A 17,034-nucleotide genomic window follows, 5' to 3' on the forward strand; every position below is an offset into this window, starting at 1 on the left:
TAAAAGTACGGTGGTATTGTGAATAATAGTATACTGGAATTAAAGACCTCCCCACCTAAAAACATGGAAAATGACTTGAAAACTTATGTGGTTCTTAACTTGATATTTTGGTATTGTTTGAGGCTTCTATTGATATCATGGTTTTCGTCCGTGTATTATTGTTCATTCTATTGAAATGGTGTTTGGTTATACATACTAGTACTATTCGACAGTACTAATGTCCCTTTTGCCAGGGGCGCTGCATATTTAATGGATGCAGGTGGTTCCACATCAGGTAGCATTGACCGGCAATAGCAGCTGCAATACACCTTCCTCATAGCAGACTTGGTGAGCCCCACCTCATTCCGGGGTCATGTATATTTTGTACATTTTGTTATCATGTTTGGAGGTATAGCCGGAGTCTTGTTGCCAGCACTATCATTGTACTCCTTTGTATCTTTTAGAGGCTCCGTAGACATTGTATGGGTTGTATGCCCGTGTTGGGGAAAGTCAAACAATTCATATTTATGTTTGAATGAATCACTTGTTCCACTTTAGCCTATAAAAAGGTGTGTATTTTGAGATATTAAAGATAAAGAAACTAATAGAAAGGTTTTGGTATTATATTTGTAACGACCTGACTTGTTGTTTTAAGAATTTACGCCCCGTTCAGTGGCTTAAGGTCTCGAGAAGTTTCGTAATATGTATTATGACCCGTGGGTGTGGTCGAGTTTGATTTTCGGAATTTAATTAAAAGAACAATTCTTATTTAGAAGCTTAAATGGAAATAGTTGACCGGAGAGTTGACTTTTGAGCAAACGACCCCAGAATGGAATTTCAATAATGGCAATAGCTTCGTATGATGATTTAGGACTTAGGCGTATGTTCGGATTTGGATTTGGAAGTCCGTAGGACAATTCGACATATTCTGGCGAAAGTTGAAAAATATAAGATTTTGAAAAAGTCCGACCGAAGGGTGAATTTTTGGTAACGAGGTCGGATTTTGATTCCTGAAATGGGAATAGCTCCCTTATATCAAATATGACTTGTGTGAAAAATTTGAAGTCATTCCGGATTGATTTGATACGTTTCGGTGCAAAATATAGAAGTTGAAAGATTTAAAAACTTATAATTCGATTCAATGTGCGATTCATAATTTCGGCGTTGTTTGATGTGGTTTGAAGCCTCGACTAAGTTCGTATTGTATTTCGGGATATGTTGGTATAAATGGTTGAGGTCCCGGGGGCCTCGGGTGGATTTCGGAAGGTTAACGGAGCAATTCGGACTTGGAAGAAGCTGCTGGAAAATGGCAGCAGCTATTGGGATCGCACTTGCGGAATTTTGGGCGTAGGTGCGACCTCGCTGAAGCGAGCTGCGCAGAGCTGGAGGAAGGTCGCAGATGCGGACAGCCTTCTGCACCTGCGCAATCGCAGGTACGATATTTGCTACTCAGAAGCGACGAGGCAGCGCAGTAGCGGAAATGCTGCGCACCTGCGATCAGCGCAGAAGCAAAAATGGTTCCGCAGGTGCAAGCTTTGTGGCTGGGCAATGACTTCGCAGAAGCGAGATTTCGCTCGCAAAAGCGAGCACGCAGGTGCGAAAATTAGTCCGCATATGCGAAACTGGGCAGAATCATAAGGATAAAAAAAAGGTCATTTTTGGCATTTCGTTTTGGAATTTTTGGAGCTCGGATTTGGGCGATTCTGGAGGGATTTTTCACAAGCTTGGTTGGGGCAAGTGTTCTATATCCTAAAATGATTATATTTCATGAATCTATGATTATATTCATCATTTAGTTCAAATTTAAATGGAAGAAATCAATTTTTTACAAAATCTTCCAAAAACGAAAATTTAAGATTTGATGGTCGAGTTGTTATTGGAATTCAATAAAATTTGTATAGTTGAACTCGTATCGGAATGAGAGTTCGAATTTCATGAAAATTAGGTCGGGTTCCGAGAGGCGGGTCCCGCGTTGACTTTTGTTGATATTTTGGAATAAAATTTTTAAGTCGACGTATTATTATCCGGAATTATTTTCGATGAATTTTAATGAAGTTATACAATTAATTTGGATAGATTTGAGCTGTCCGGAGGTCAATTCAAGTACGAAGGCGATTTTGGAATATCGACATAACTTCAAAGAGGTAGGTGTCTTACTTAACCTCGAGTGGAGGAAGTACCCCTTAGGCATTGAGTCTTATGTGCCATTTGTAAAATGTGAAAAAGCTGTGTATGCGAGGTGACGAGTACGTACTCAGACTTGTGCAATTGGTATTGTTGATAGTAAATTGATAACGATCTGTTTTATGTTTAAATTGAGAACCTGTGGCTATTACCAGGCGGATTATAAATTGAAATGTGGGCACGAGATGCCGTGGGTAAATAATGATGATATTTGGCACGTGAATTGTCCATGCCGTTGTGAGATGAAATGAGGGCTCGAGGTGCCGGGAAAATATGATAATTTAATTATGGGCACTAGGTGCAGTGGAATTATGAAAATGGGCTGAGACCCGTATTTTTATGATTATGAAATGAGGTGTCACATGGTGACTTTTTAATTGAAAGAATTGTATTCAAAATATTTAATTGGAAGGATTTTTACTTAGAAAGTATTATATGAAAGAATTGTATTTGAAAGATATTTATTTGAGGAAATTATATTTGAAAAGATTTATTGAAAGAATTAAATTTAAAATATTTATTTGGAAGGATTTTTACTTAGAAAGTATTATATGAAAGAATTGTATTTGAAAGATATTTATTTGAGGAATTATATTTGAAAAATAATTATTTGAGAATATTATATTTGAAAGAGAGTTATCTGGAAGAATTATATGTGAAAGACATTTATTTGAAGGACTTGATTTAATTCTGTGTAATTGTACATATTAATTATTGAGCGATATTAGTGGTATTCTTTGTCTGCTGTGCATATCACTGGTTGTTTCATGTTGCCCTATTGTTATTTGTTTTCTATTATTTTGTATATTATATTGTACATATTATTAGACTAGTGAGTGTCTTGAATGTACCTCGTCTCTACTCCATTGAGTTAGTCTTGATACTTACTGGGTACCGGCCGTGGCGTACTCATACTACACTTCTGCACATTTTTGTGCAGAGCCATGTATTAAAGATAACGGACTTGAGCAGAGTTAAAGCGGGATCGTAAGGATTCAAGGTAGAGTTGCTTGGTCGTCGCAGTCCCTTGGAGTTATTTTATTTTATTGTACTGTTAATTTGTAATCAAACAGTATTGTATATTTGGTCCTCGTGATCATTCCATTTATTCAGTTAGAGTTCGTGACTCGGTACTACCATTCTTGGGAGGTTGTGTATTGTAATTATTTCCGCCATTAGATTTTAATTTTTTTAAAAAAGGCTTCAAAATGTAAATGAAATCGGCTTACCTAGTCTTAGAGACTAGGTGCCATCACGACGCCTGTAGTGGAATTTTGGGTCGTAAAAAGTTGGTATCAGAGCTCTAGGTTCATAGGTTCTACGAGTCACGAACGAGTCTTGCGGATCGGTATGGAGACGTCTGTACTTATCTTCGAGAGGCTACAGAACTGTTAGAAAATTTCCATTTCTTTCATTCATATCATGCGAAATTTGTTGAATTTGGAATTTGAACCTTTGTATCTCCATTCCCTCACAGATGGTGAGGACACGTGCTACTGGGTTATCTGAGCAGGCATCCGCACATACTGCTAGGGCTGCAAGAGGCCGGGGCCGAGGTAGAGGTCGAGGAACGGCACGTGTTGCGACTAGAGCACCTGTCAGAACAACAGTTGAGGAGCCACTAGTAGCTCCAGTTGGGGGACAGGTACCAGAAGCACCTGTTGTTACCCCCGGACTTCAGGAAACCTTAGCACAGTTCCTGAGTATGTTTGGTACCTTAACTCGGGCGGGATTGATCTCTGGTGTATCAAATATTTCGCAGATTGGGGGAGTAGCTCAGACTCCTACCACAATTCCAGAGCAGCAGGTTCACGTTGGTCAGGTTCCGGGTGTAGTACCGGTACAACCTATTATTCCGGTTCGGCCTGAGGTCAGGCCCGAGGCATCAGAAGAAGAACAAAAGAGACTTGAAAGGTTTAAGAAATATGATCCACCAACTTTCAGTGGCACAACTACAGAGGATGCCTAAGGATTTCTGGAAAATTATCACTGTATTCTCCGTACCATAGATATTGAGAAAGTGAGCGGAGTTGCCTTTACCACATTTCAACTGTCAGGCGCAGCGTATCGGTGGTGGCAAATCTATGAAGAAGGTAGACCATCCGATGCAACACCACCAACTTGGACTCAATTTTCGGAAATGTTCTTGAAAGCGTTTGTTCCCCAGACTATCCGAGATGCGTGGTACATGGAGTTTGAACGGTTGTGTCAGGGCACTATGACAGTGTCAGAATATGCTATCAGGTTCAGTGACTTAGCCCGTCATGCACCTATCTTGGTTCCTACAATCAGAGAACGGGTTCGTAGATTCATTGAGGGGCTCGATTATGATATTAAAATATGCATGGCTAGAGAGTTGCAAACTGATGCTCCATTTCAACAAGTAGTGGAGATTGCAAGGAAGATTGAGGGTGTTTTAGGCGAGGAAAGGGAGTCTAAGGAGGCCAAAAGGTCTCGAAGATCTGGAGGATTCAGTGGATTTTACTCTTCAGCTAGAACCCATTATAGCAGAGGCTTGAGCAGTCGGTCAGCTCAGTCCGCACATCAGATTACTCGGGGTGCTCCAGTTTATAGTGCACTACCGACACGAGATTCTTACAATGGTTATTCCAGTTATCCGGTACAGACTCAGTACGAGGAGTCGCGACCTTAGAGGGGTTGTTATGAGTGTAGTGATACTAGGCATATCATGAGAGATTGTCCCAGACTTGGGAGGGGTGGATTTTATCAGAACACTCCAGCTACAAGCTTTATTCCAGCTGATACTCCACGTGCACAGTTAGCTAGAGGTGGAGGACAGGCGTGTAGTGGGCGCCTAAGAGGTGAAGTCCCGACCCGTTGATATAATCACTATGATTTGGCTGGGGCCAATACACCATATGATGTCGTTACAGGTACGATCCTGATTTTTATTATAAAGGATAATTTCCCTTAATTTGATTCGGTTCTGAATATTGAGGTGAGTCCTCCTATTATGCTCCACTTATGGGTGAGCTTCGTAAATTTGTGTCCCACTTATATGTTTATCCCTGTTAGGAGATTTAAAGATGTGAACCCGTGTCTGCCATTTTATTTTTGGTACACCATTGAGGGCTATAAGCCCAAAAGTAATTTTTATTATTCATTACATCGGGTTTAATGTGTTTCAGAATAATTGATTCCAATTTTTATGAATTATATGCCCTACCGGTAGGAGGGTTCATTATATGTTGTGAAAAATGTTTATGAAATATATTGAAAAGAAGAAAGAAAAGAAACTGAAAATTTCAGTTGGCACAATGTGCAACATACTTGTGATTCGGAGTTGAGGACGGGATCCTCACATTTTTACATGATGTAAAATATTTAACCCGGGCTGCAAGCCGCGATGGAAGTTATGTAAGGACAAGGTCCTTGTGGTGAAATATTTATGAGTTTAAAATTTTCACTTTGTGAAATTTAATTGTACAATAGTATTAATAGGGAGTCATGCCTGTTAGGCTTATTTGATAATTCTTGTATATTTTTCTGTGCATATTCAGTCATTTTGGTGCTGTAAATATTGAGTTTTAACTTATGAGATGAGTGCCTAGGTGGCATTAAATGTGACTCATTAATCCGAGTAAGCAATCATGAGGTCTTCATGCCTCACATTCTGTTGTAAATGTTGTGAAAAATTTGAAATGAGGTGATGGTTAGTATGCGATTAATTGATGATTCTAGAATTAATTATGAACAACTTTTAAGACCAGAGATGTGGTGACGAGCATGCATATGATGTGCTTCATGTCCTGATATCATTATGATAATGCAGTATTTGTAACGCTGAGATTGTGTTATTGATATATACATTGTGGATGTGTTGTTAGGAGTTGTTTTGGTGTTACTCTGGCAGGTGGTTAGGCCTAATTACAGGGGAGACTCTGCCGAAATTTCTAAAAAAATAAAAAATAAAAAATTTGGGAGTTAGTAAAATTTGGAGGATTGAGATTTGCAAAGGAAGAGATAAGTTATGTTATGTGTTTGAGGGCGAATGACCCTAAGAAGGGAAGAATGAAACACCTCAAAAAAAATTAAAGTACTTCAACACTATCAAGAAAATTGATGTGTGTGTAGGCACGAGTTGCTATAACTAGTTGAGACTAATACCGTGTGTTGTTGTAAAAAATCAGACCTTTTGAAATGTTGGAGTGTAAGAAATTGATCTTAAAGTTTACAAATATGGGTAAAAGAAATAAACTCAAATGAGATGATATTGTCACGCTTATCTCAAATGCGGTAGTGTGGAATCAACCGTGAGTATATGTGTAAAAGTAAAATCATCAATTTGGTAACCCCAAAATAATTCTTAGAATGTTCGAGGACGAACGTTTGTTTAAGAGGTGGAGAATGTAATGACCCGACTTGTCATTTTAAGAATTTACGCCCCATTCAGTGGCTTAAGGTCTCGAGAAGTTTCGTAATATGTATTATGACCCGTGAGTGTGGTCGAGTTTGATTTTCGGAATTTAATTAAAAGAACAATTCTTATTTAGAAGCTTAAATGGAAAGAGTTGACCGGAGAGTTGACTTTTGAGAAAACGACCCAGGAATGGAATTTTGATGATGGAAATAGCTTCGTATGATGATTTCGAACTTAGGCGTATGTTCAGATTTGGATTTGGAAGTCCGTAGGACAATTCGACATATTTTGGCGAAAGTTAGAAAATATAAGATTTTGAAAAAGTCCGACCGAAGGGTGAAATTTTGGTAACGAGGTCGGATTTTGATTCCGAAAATGGGAATATCTCCATTACATCAATTATGACTTGTGTGCAAAATTTGAAGTCATTCCGGATTGATTTGATACGTTTCGGTACAAAATAAATAAGTTGAAAGATTTGAAAACTTATAATTCGATTCGATGCGCGATTCATAATTCCGGCGTTGTTTGATGTGGTTTGAAGTCTCGACTAAGTTCGTATTATATTTTGGGACATGTTGGTATAATTGGTTGAGTTGGGCAGAGCTGAAAGAAGGTCGCAGATGCGGACAGCCTTCCGCACCTGCGCAATCGCAGGTGCAATATTTGCTACGCAGAAGCGACGAGGCACCGCAGAAGCGGAAATGCTACGCACCTGCGATCAGCGCAGAAGCGGAAATGGTTCCGCAGGTGCGAGCTTTATGGCTGGGCAGTAACTTCACAGAAGCGAAATTTCGCTGGGCAGAGCTGGAGGAAGGTCGCAGATGCGGACAGCCTTCGGCACCTGCGCAATCGCAGGTGCGATATTTGCTACGCAGAAGCAACGAGGCAGCGCAGTAGCGGAAATATTGCGCACCTGCGATCAGCACAGAAGCTGAAATGGTTCCGCAGGTGCGAGCTTTGTGGCTGGGCAGTGACTTCGCAGAAGCGAGATTTCGCTCGCAAAAGCGAGCACGCAGGTGCGAAAATTAGTCCGCATGTGCGAAACTGGGCAGAATCATAAGGACAAAAATGGTCATTTTTGGCATTTCGTTTTGGAATTTTTGGAGCTCGGATTTGGGCGATTATGGAGGAATTTTTCACGAGCTTGGTTGGGGTAAGTATTTTATATCCTAAAGTGATTATATTTCATGAATCTATGATTATATTCTTCATTTAGTTCGAATTTAAATGGAAGAAATCAAGATTTTTACAAAATCTTCCATAAAAAAAATTTAAGATTTGGAGGTCGAGTTGTTATTGGAATTCAATAAAATTGGTATGGTTGAACTCGTATCGGAATGGGTATTCGGATTTCATGAAAATTATGTCGGGTCCCGAGAGGCGAGTTCCGTGTTGACTTTTTGGAATAAAATTTTTAAGTTGACGTATTATTATCCAGAATTATTTCCGATGAATTTTAATGAAGTTATACAATTAATTTGGATAGATTTGAGCTGTCCGGAGGTTAATTCAAGCAAGAAGGCGATTTTGAAATATCGGCATAACTTCAAAGAGGTAAGTGTCTTGCTTAACCTCGAGTGGGAAAATTACCCCTTAGGCATTAAGTTTTATGTGCCATTTGTGAAATGTGAAAAAAGCTGTGTATGCGAGGTGACGAGTACGTACTCAGACTTATACATGCAAAATTCATTGAATTAAAGTCTTAGGCATTATTGTGTAGTAAATTGGGAAATTATGAAAAATTATTAAATCATCTGTTTGCCATGCCTAAATACTTATTGTTGAATTTGTTTTTATATGACAATTTGATGTGATTGTTACTTGATTATTTATGTAATTCCGTGAATTTGCTGGTTTGATAATTATTTGAATTTAATTTTATTTTGGATTTTTCACTCTGCAAATAATTAATTAAATGAGCTTAAGAAGAGGTGTTTATATAATTATTGAAAATTTAATTTTTATGAAGACTTTGCTTTATGTTGAGAAATTTCTATCTCTATTGATTATTTTTGGGTGTTGGACGCATTGTGTGGAGTTTTTGGCTATTTGTTGTAAAATTAATTGACTTGGTTATAGCTTTGGAATTTGGTTGTGGTCATTGGGCAAATTTTGATATGAATTGATTTTTGTTATATTGCTGTAGTAATTTTTCGTGTAAATTATTGTGTTGTGTGAGTTGTTATTTTGGAGAGATAAGGGTGGCATTTCACCGTTGATATTATGTGGTTATAAGGGTGGCATTTCACTATTGTTGTGTTGTTGGAATATTGTCTGGGCGGAGCGATAAGGGTGGCTATAGGAGCGATAAGGGTGGCAGTAAGAGCGATAAGGGTGGCTATTGATAATGTATGGGCGGAGCGATAATGGTGGCTATAGGAGTGATAAGGGTGGCAATAGGAGCGATAATGGTGGCTATTGTCAGGGACGATATGTGATGATGTGGGGTTGTGGTGTTGATGATTTTTATGTGATGTTGTGATTTTTCTTGTGTTTATTTTTATGCCTTGTGCAATTGGTCTTGTTGATAGTAAATTGATAACAATTTGTTTTATGTTGAAATTGAGAACCTGTGGCTATTGCCAGGCGGATTATAAATTAAAATGTGGGCACGAGATGCCGTGAGTAAATAATGATGATATTTGGCACGTGAATTGTCCGTGCAGTTGTGAGATGAAATGAGGGCACGAGGTGCCGGAAAAATATGATTATTTAATTATGGGCACTAGGTGCCGTGGAAATATGAAAATGGGCTGAGACCCGCATTTATGAAAAATATGAAAATGGGTTGAGACCCGTATTTTTATGATTATGAAATGAGGTGTCACATGGTGACTTTTTAATTGAAAGAATTATATTCAAAATATTTAATTGGAAGGATTTTTACTTAGAAAGTATTATATGAAAGAATTGTATTTGAAAGATATTTATTTGAGGAAATTATATTTGAAAAGATTTATTGAAAGAATTATATTCAAAATATTTATTTGGAAGGATTTTTACTTAGAAAGTATTATATGAAAGAATTGTATTTGAAAGATATTTATTTGAGGAATTATATTTGAAAAATAATTATTTGAGAATATTATATTTGAAAGAGAGTTATCTGGAAGAATTATATGTGAAAGATATTTATTTGAAGGACTTTATTTAATTGGGTGTAATTGTACATATTAATTATTGAGCGATATTAATTGTATTCTTTGTCTGCTGTGCATATCACTGGTTGTTTCATGTTGCCCTACTGTTATTTGTTTCCTATTATTTTGTATATTATATTGTACATGTTATTAGACTAGTGAGTGTCTTGAATGTACCTCGTATCTACTCCATTGAGTTAGTCTTGATATTTACTGGGTACCGACCGTGGCGTACTCATACTACACTTCTGCACATTTTTGTGCAGAGTCAGGTATTGAAGATAACGGACTTGAGCAGAGTTAAAGCGGGATCGTAAGGATTCAAGGTAGAGTTGCTTGGTCGTCGCAGTCCCTTGGAGTCTTTTCATTTCATTGTACTGTTGATTTGTAATCAAACAGTATTGTATATTCGGTCCTCGTGATCATTCCATGTATTAAGTTAGAGTTCGTGACTCAGTACTACCAGTCTTGGGAGGTTGTATATTGTAATTATTTTCATCGTTAGATTTTAATTCAAAAAAAAAAATGGCTTCAAAATGTAAAAGAAATCGGCTTACCTAGTCTTAGAGACTAGGTGCCATCACGACGCATGTGGTGGGATTTTGGGTCGTGACAGTATTCATGATCTCCCTATTGTCTAATCAATGAATATATGTCACCTCTTTTTATTCCATGAGTGAGTTTGTGGTAGAAAGTATCTAGCAGGCTTGCTCGAACGAGTTCACTCTGTTGAGCGTTGGTCGCGCTCCCCGGGTTTGGAGCGTGACAACCACCCAAAGCCTTAGAACCGCCCCTGTATAGCGGCAATGGAACTTTTCATCATTAGGTAGCATTGGTAGATTTAATAATATAATATAATAAATTTAAGTAATAATCAAAATAAACATTATATTTATAGTAACAATAGCATACAAGCATATAATAACCATCCAAATAAGTTGTAAGAGTTTGGAAAATGTTCAAATACGTAAAGTCAAATTTGCCCTAAACTGTGGTGTGCGTTAAATCTGAACCAATATAATTCAATAACAATTTAAATTTTGGCCCTTAATAAATCAAAAAACATATTTTGCAACAATAGTTATTAATTGTTAAATAAATATTATGAAAGTAAATATTTGAGGTCATTACTCAAGATACTAGTGCATTTCTTTAGCTAGAAATCTAGAAGACGGTGAAATAGGACAAAATTAAATACAAAAAACTTAGCCCGGAAGTAGTCAGCGAAGTCCACTCTCTTCTGCCCACAATAACGTCGAAAATAAAATGCTAACATATAAAAAGTCGGTTTCTCATTGGCCACGCGGTTAAGTTACCTTCCCCGTCCACTCTCCTTGACATGCGTGCCGCTGTATGACCCCCCCCCCCCCCCCCTATATATATATATAGTCCCTCGCACCAAACCTAAACGCATAAACGTTTCATACTTTTCTCGTTTGCATTCATTCCCAATTCCCGACTCTTCGCTCATACCGAATCACTTTGATCTTATATCATGGCCGAATCAAACCCTAAGCCTCAACTACCCGAGATGGTAATTTCAATTTCATGCCTCCGTATTGGTTTTTTAATTCATTTGTTTCCTTGTTTATATCGATATTTGATGAAATTTTGCTTTTTTGGTCTAATTTGTTTTTTTTTTGTTTTTGGTTTGATTTTGTGATTGAAGGCTCAAACTGAGGAAGAGAAATTGAAGTATTTGGAATTTTTGCAAGTGGCGATGATTCATGCGGCGCTCTATGTAACGAAGGTGTATGGTTACGCCAAAGAGAATTCTGGTCCCCTGAAGCCCGGTGTTCAGACCGTCGAAGGCACCGTTAAGACCGTGGTTGGCCCTGTCTATGATAAATTTCATGATGTCCCTGTCGAGGTCCTCAAGTTTGTTGACCGTAAGGTATATTTCCTTGCACAATTGACTTGAATTTTATTTTTATCATTTTACCTATCATGGATTTGGATTAATTACTGTATTCCACTTTATGAGATAGAAATTCTACTTTTGTATTATTATGATATCACAATTGGGATTATACATTATTTGGATTGATTAATTAGCTTCATGATGTCGCTATGCATTGACTGTTTTTTCAAATGGGATCGATTGCTTGCTCTATACTAGATTCGCATTTTAGAAATATAAATTCAAAATTTATCTGTTTTGCAGTTATTGAATCAGTTTTCCTCAATAAATTTATAAGTTGTTTTTTATTCCATGAAGGTTATGAAATGCAACAATAATCATGCTGGGTATGCTTTGATAGGTTAAACACAATTAAATGTTTTCTTTGTTTGATGTGTGCATATGGAAGAACTGAACTAGCATATTTTCTTTTTTTTTTAATGTTTTTAAATGAAAATTGGAAGTTTTTCACATGTTGATGCACTGTGTTTGTGGTGGTGAGATTTATTGGGGGCTTTTTTCACTTTTAGCCCGCGGTAGCCGAAAAAGTGTATAATATTTGTATATAACATACAAAATTATATATATATATATACAAAAAATATATATTTTTCGGCTATTATTTTGAAAGCGTGTCATTTTCCCATTTTTCTACTAGGTACAAAGTTAGTTTATACATGAACTGTTTGGGATATCTTATTAGTTGCATAGGATTGATTATGGGATTTCATAGTGGGGATGATCTCCTTATTTGGTGAACTGATGTAGAATCCAGGGCTGTTGGGTGCATATTGCTTCTCCTTTTATCATTCTTGTGGCTATTGTGTGTATCTAATTCAATGTTGGTCAGCCAATGAAGAGATAATAATTTTAGGCTGATGAATAAAATATGTAACAGCTGAACCTTTTGTGAAAATAGTATGTGATTGAAACACAGTGCCAACTGGCACTATAAAATTTGGTAGTCATATTTCTTGTAGTTAAATTTTATTTGTCAATTGATCCTACAGTTCTTTAAAACGTTCTAGTTTGTTAATACAATCATATTGATTTGCTCTACCTCTTTCATCGGATATTGCTTACTATTTGATTGGATTGTAGCTTTGATAATTCGTACCTTGTTGATATATGTGATTCACATGAATTTGACAAACATTTTGCAGGTTGATGAGTCTGTTCGTAAGATTGAGACTCGTGTTCCCCCTATGGTCAAGCAGGCTCCTGCAGCAGCTCGCTCCGTGGCAGCCGATGTCAAAAGTGCTGGTGTGATAGGAGCTGCATCAGGACTTGCAAAAACAGTCTATGCCAAGTACGAGCCTGCTGCCAAGGGACTTTACACCAAGTACGAACCAATGGCCGAGCAATATGCAGCTTCAGCTTGGCTCTCTCTTAACCGACTTCCCGTCGTTCCTAAAGTTACTCAAGCAGTTGCTCCAACAGCTGCTTACTATTCTGGGAAGTACAATGAGATTGTCCAGCAATCTGCAGAGAAAGGGTACAAGGTTGCATCATATCTTCCATTGGTACCTACTGGCAAGATTTCTAAGGTGTTCAGCACTCAGCATGTGGCTTCCAACTAAGGAACCTTCTGATTTTACCTTTATGGTTCATAACTAGCTGTTTAGTTCTGTGAGGAGCTCCAGGATATGATCTGGAGTTCTTTGAAACAGTTTTTATCTGTTTACTGTGTTGTGGATTGTTTGTTGTGTGTTTGAAGTAAATAATTGTGTTTGTCTATTCGGTTTTCATTGTTGAAAGTGTTGATAAGCTCTTATTGCTCGGGTATCCCATTTTGTCTTTTTGGGATGTCTCTTATATACACAGTAACATTTTGTTCTTTTCTTTCAAAATATCTCGTTTGTTCATGAGTGTAGTGCCTTTAGGGAAAAAAGCGAAAGAAAAACTTCCTATAAACTAAATAGAAAATTTGGTTGCTATTTTGATCGAAACATGATTTTCCATCAGTCCCATTGATCTAACAGCAGTAATGCGGCATTGCTTCATCCTTAACAGATTTGCTGCTACCATGTATTCGTAGCTTTTATCACCAGCCATTTACCAATAAGAAATATGTAAAATATTCATCGTAAGTAGAGTATTCTTTTTATTTATAAAAATAGTCTAAATTGTATCAAATGGGAACTACGGTGGCGCGCTTTTGTGATTTTGGCTAATAGTTTAGAAATACCAAGTCTTGTTTTTCGGAAACAATTTGCTTTTCACATAATTAACTTGATCGTGATAGGATCCCGGAACAAAATATCTCATTGTGCTGATGTAGTTCCGTCGAGCAAATTTCTTTCTAACTATACCTTTTTATTTCTCGTTTCTCTTTGGCCATTGTCACCTTCAAATGCTTTCTATTAAGTTTCAAAGATGCTGAATATATTTTATACACTAATGGTGTAAAACCTATTGCTCAATAAAATTAAATTTATTAATTCTTGGGTACGTTTTTGCGCGTCTATCCCATATAATTAGTAAAAAATTATATCGTTTTGTACATGGATGGTAAAATGTTTTGAATCATGATTTGTATTTATAAGAAAAAGATTGCACTTAGAAATCATAATAATCTGAATATTTAAGCTAAGAAAAATAAAAGGAGAAGATAAAATATAAGAACTGTAAATGTTAGCTCAAAAAATTTATTATACGCCGAAGTTAAAGAGCTTAGCTTTGTAAAATGAAGAATTCTGGTACATCTACCTTACTAAATTCTTTGATAATTCCCAAGTCAAATTTAATGTTACAAAACTAACTTTTGTTATTAATATTGAAGGTATTATTAAAATTACTTTTAAGGGCATAAAAATCCAATAATAGTATAGGGTTATTTTGGTATTTCACATTCAACTTTTGATCTAATGTTTATAATATAGTACTGAAGTATGATGATGACACATAAGTCTCTATAATAAGAAGTAAAGAATAATTTGGTATTTTATTAAAAAATAATTATCAGTATAATACACCAATTTATTAAATCCTATGAATGAAAATCAGCTAACTTGGTATTTTTTTAAAAATAAAAGTAATCAGTATAATACACCAATTTATTAAATCCTATGTACAAAAATCAGTTAACTTGGTAAATACATCTTCCCTGTAATTAGTATTACCCATAGATTATAGACTTTTTCATATATATACAAAAATTTAAACTTATTTACTCGGTTTATGTATTCCTATTTATAGAATGTAACTAAAGTTGTATAAAATATATACAAATTCGGTCAAAATCTATGATTTATCTACTACTTACATATAATTTTTTTGTACTGAATCCGGTAAAAACTATAATTTATATACAATTTAGATATAACTTTTATACAATTATGTTAGTTGCACATGTTTTGTAAGCCGTTTCTATACCCAACATTTAAAATATATACAATTTATTTACGTCTACTTATTCGAGTTTCAATTTGAAATTTCAACCAAAACCACCTCGAATCTTCACCAAATTATCTAAAAAACGAGATGTAAACTTCAAAGGATATTCCCAATCATTTTCAACAACACCCAGTCCAAACAAACAACAATTTGACAAAATTTAATTTTTGAATTTATAGTTACGAAATTTTTTAATGGCTGTCAATAGAGTTTAGACTCATGTCTTCACGTTTTGTTGGCCTTTAAACTAAATCGGCATCCAAATTAGCAAATATTGGAGACGGTTTTGAAGGTCTTTACTGGAAATGAAAATTCAAAGGGTGCATTGAATTGTTTAAATGGATACCGCTATTAATTTTATATTAGTTTGGAAAAATTAGTGCTTTATATTTTATAACTACTTTGGAATATCCAATCTATTTTTTTGTGGAAAGATTTTAATTTGAAGCGGCAACAAAGTGATGAAGCAATAGAAATTTGAAAACAAATAGCAAAGACAAGAAAATGGGGAAGGTTGAGGTCTAATATATTACTTTTTTATATAAATGATAAATTATATATTAACTTGTAATTAAATTTAATATTATGGGTAAATAAGGACCCGTGTGTCATAGACTTTTTTTCTTTTTTCAGAGTTTTTTTAAAACGTGTTTGTCCATGAAAAACTGTATTATTGGAGATTTTTCAAACTTTTTCAATTTTTTTGGAATGTTTTTTTCACTCACAAAAGTGCAATATTTTTTAAAGTGAAATGCATATCCAAACATTATTTTAAATTTTAAATAGTATTATTTTTTTAACTTAACTCCGAATACTACTATTTTCAAAAATTATAATTTTTATGTCCAAACACCTTTTATTTGTCAAAGGGAAATTATATATATTAACAACTACGTTACAGAGTACTGGTTAGATGGGGGTACTGTAATCCCCCTAAAACGGACAAGTTTTGGTCTAGTGTATCAATATTACATACCAAAAAGTGTCTAATTACTTCAATTCCTAGGATGTTTGCCCAGAATACATCATTTGCAAACACCGGAGGAATTACTAGCATGGTAGCTCTTCCCAATTTTTTTGATTTTGCTGCTTCCTTTGCGAGTGCATTAGCCACTCTATTCTGCTCCGTATAATTGTGCCTCACCACTACACTGCCCATCCTTTGGATCAACAACTTGCATTCACATATAATAGGATCATAAATTATATTGCATGTGAGTCGCATTCTTATTACCTTTGCCGAGTCTGTAACTATTTCTAGAGGTAATCATCTATTTTGTTCGGCAATTTGGAGGCCCTTTAGCAAATCTTTTAAATTTGCCATTATGTTGGTGGTGTGTGGCATGTTTTCCATATACCCAGAATCCAATCCCCATTATGAGTCCGAAAGGCCCCACCAATTCCCCTAATGCCTGGGTTGCCCTTAGTTGTCCCATCAATGTTGAGTTTATAGTGCCCCTTCACGGGGGGCTCCCATTTGACTATGGTAGGAAAGAGCTTCCTAATCATCTCTTTGGGCCAATGTATAGTACTCAATTGATTTGGCAATGGTGTTGTTAGCAGAGATTGTATCTTTCTTTTTATTAAAAAGATTATGGTTTCTAGCTAGCCAAATATGCTAGAAGCAGAACAGAAGGATGATTTCCCAAGAGGTAATGTTGTTAAAGGACAGTTTCCTTAGCTTGTTCCAAGTGATAGGCCATAACTGGGCTGTAAAGTTATGATTCAATTGCTGGATTTCAGTAGTTCCTTTGGATATTAGGTCATGCCAGAACTGGGTTGCATTGGGGCATTCAAAAAAGATGCGGTCGTTAGTTTCAGGGATGGTTGGGCAAAAACAGCATGCAAGGTTGCAATTGAATCCAATTCTGTGTAGGAAAGCTCCAGTAGGGAGCATGTCCTGTATAAGCAGCCAGATGAAAGTTTTTATTTTGTTTGGGACTTTTAACTTCCATATCCAACTGAAGTTACCCTCTTCCTCATTCATCAGAATATTATTGGTGTTGCTAAGGAAGGTATATGCTGATTTGGTGGTAAAGGACCCACTTGGA

General features: G+C 36.2%; 1 protein-coding gene across 1 annotated transcript; it reads left to right on the top strand.

Moving 5' to 3' along the window:
* The first annotated feature begins 10,955 nt into the window (after nt 1-10,955).
* On the top strand, nt 10,956-13,324 carry LOC104116788 (REF/SRPP-like protein At3g05500). The gene is made up of 3 exons (XM_009627725.4): nt 10,956-11,221; nt 11,357-11,581; nt 12,751-13,324. Exons 1-3 carry the CDS (start codon nt 11,183-11,185, stop codon nt 13,165-13,167), a joined length of 681 nt encoding a protein of 226 aa, XP_009626020.1. The 5' UTR covers nt 10,956-11,182; the 3' UTR covers nt 13,168-13,324.
* The last annotated feature ends 3,710 nt before the right edge of the window (nt 13,325-17,034 follow it).

The sequence above is a fragment of the Nicotiana tomentosiformis genome, chromosome 1 (genome assembly GCF_000390325.3).
Source record: "Nicotiana tomentosiformis chromosome 1, ASM39032v3, whole genome shotgun sequence".
In the NCBI taxonomy this organism is placed as follows: domain Eukaryota; kingdom Viridiplantae; phylum Streptophyta; class Magnoliopsida; order Solanales; family Solanaceae; genus Nicotiana; species Nicotiana tomentosiformis.

Excerpts from the sequence above, each read along its gene's own strand:
- LOC104116788 (XM_009627725.4), top strand. The coding sequence starts at position 11,183 with ATGGCCGAATCAAACCCTAAGCCTCAACTACCCGAGATG. Across the intron at positions 11,222-11,356 it reads AGCCTCAACTACCCGAGATG|GCTCAAACTGAGGAAGAGAA; the intron begins GTAATTTCAATT and ends TTGTGATTGAAG. Across the intron at positions 11,582-12,750 it reads TCAAGTTTGTTGACCGTAAG|GTTGATGAGTCTGTTCGTAA; the intron begins GTATATTTCCTT and ends AACATTTTGCAG.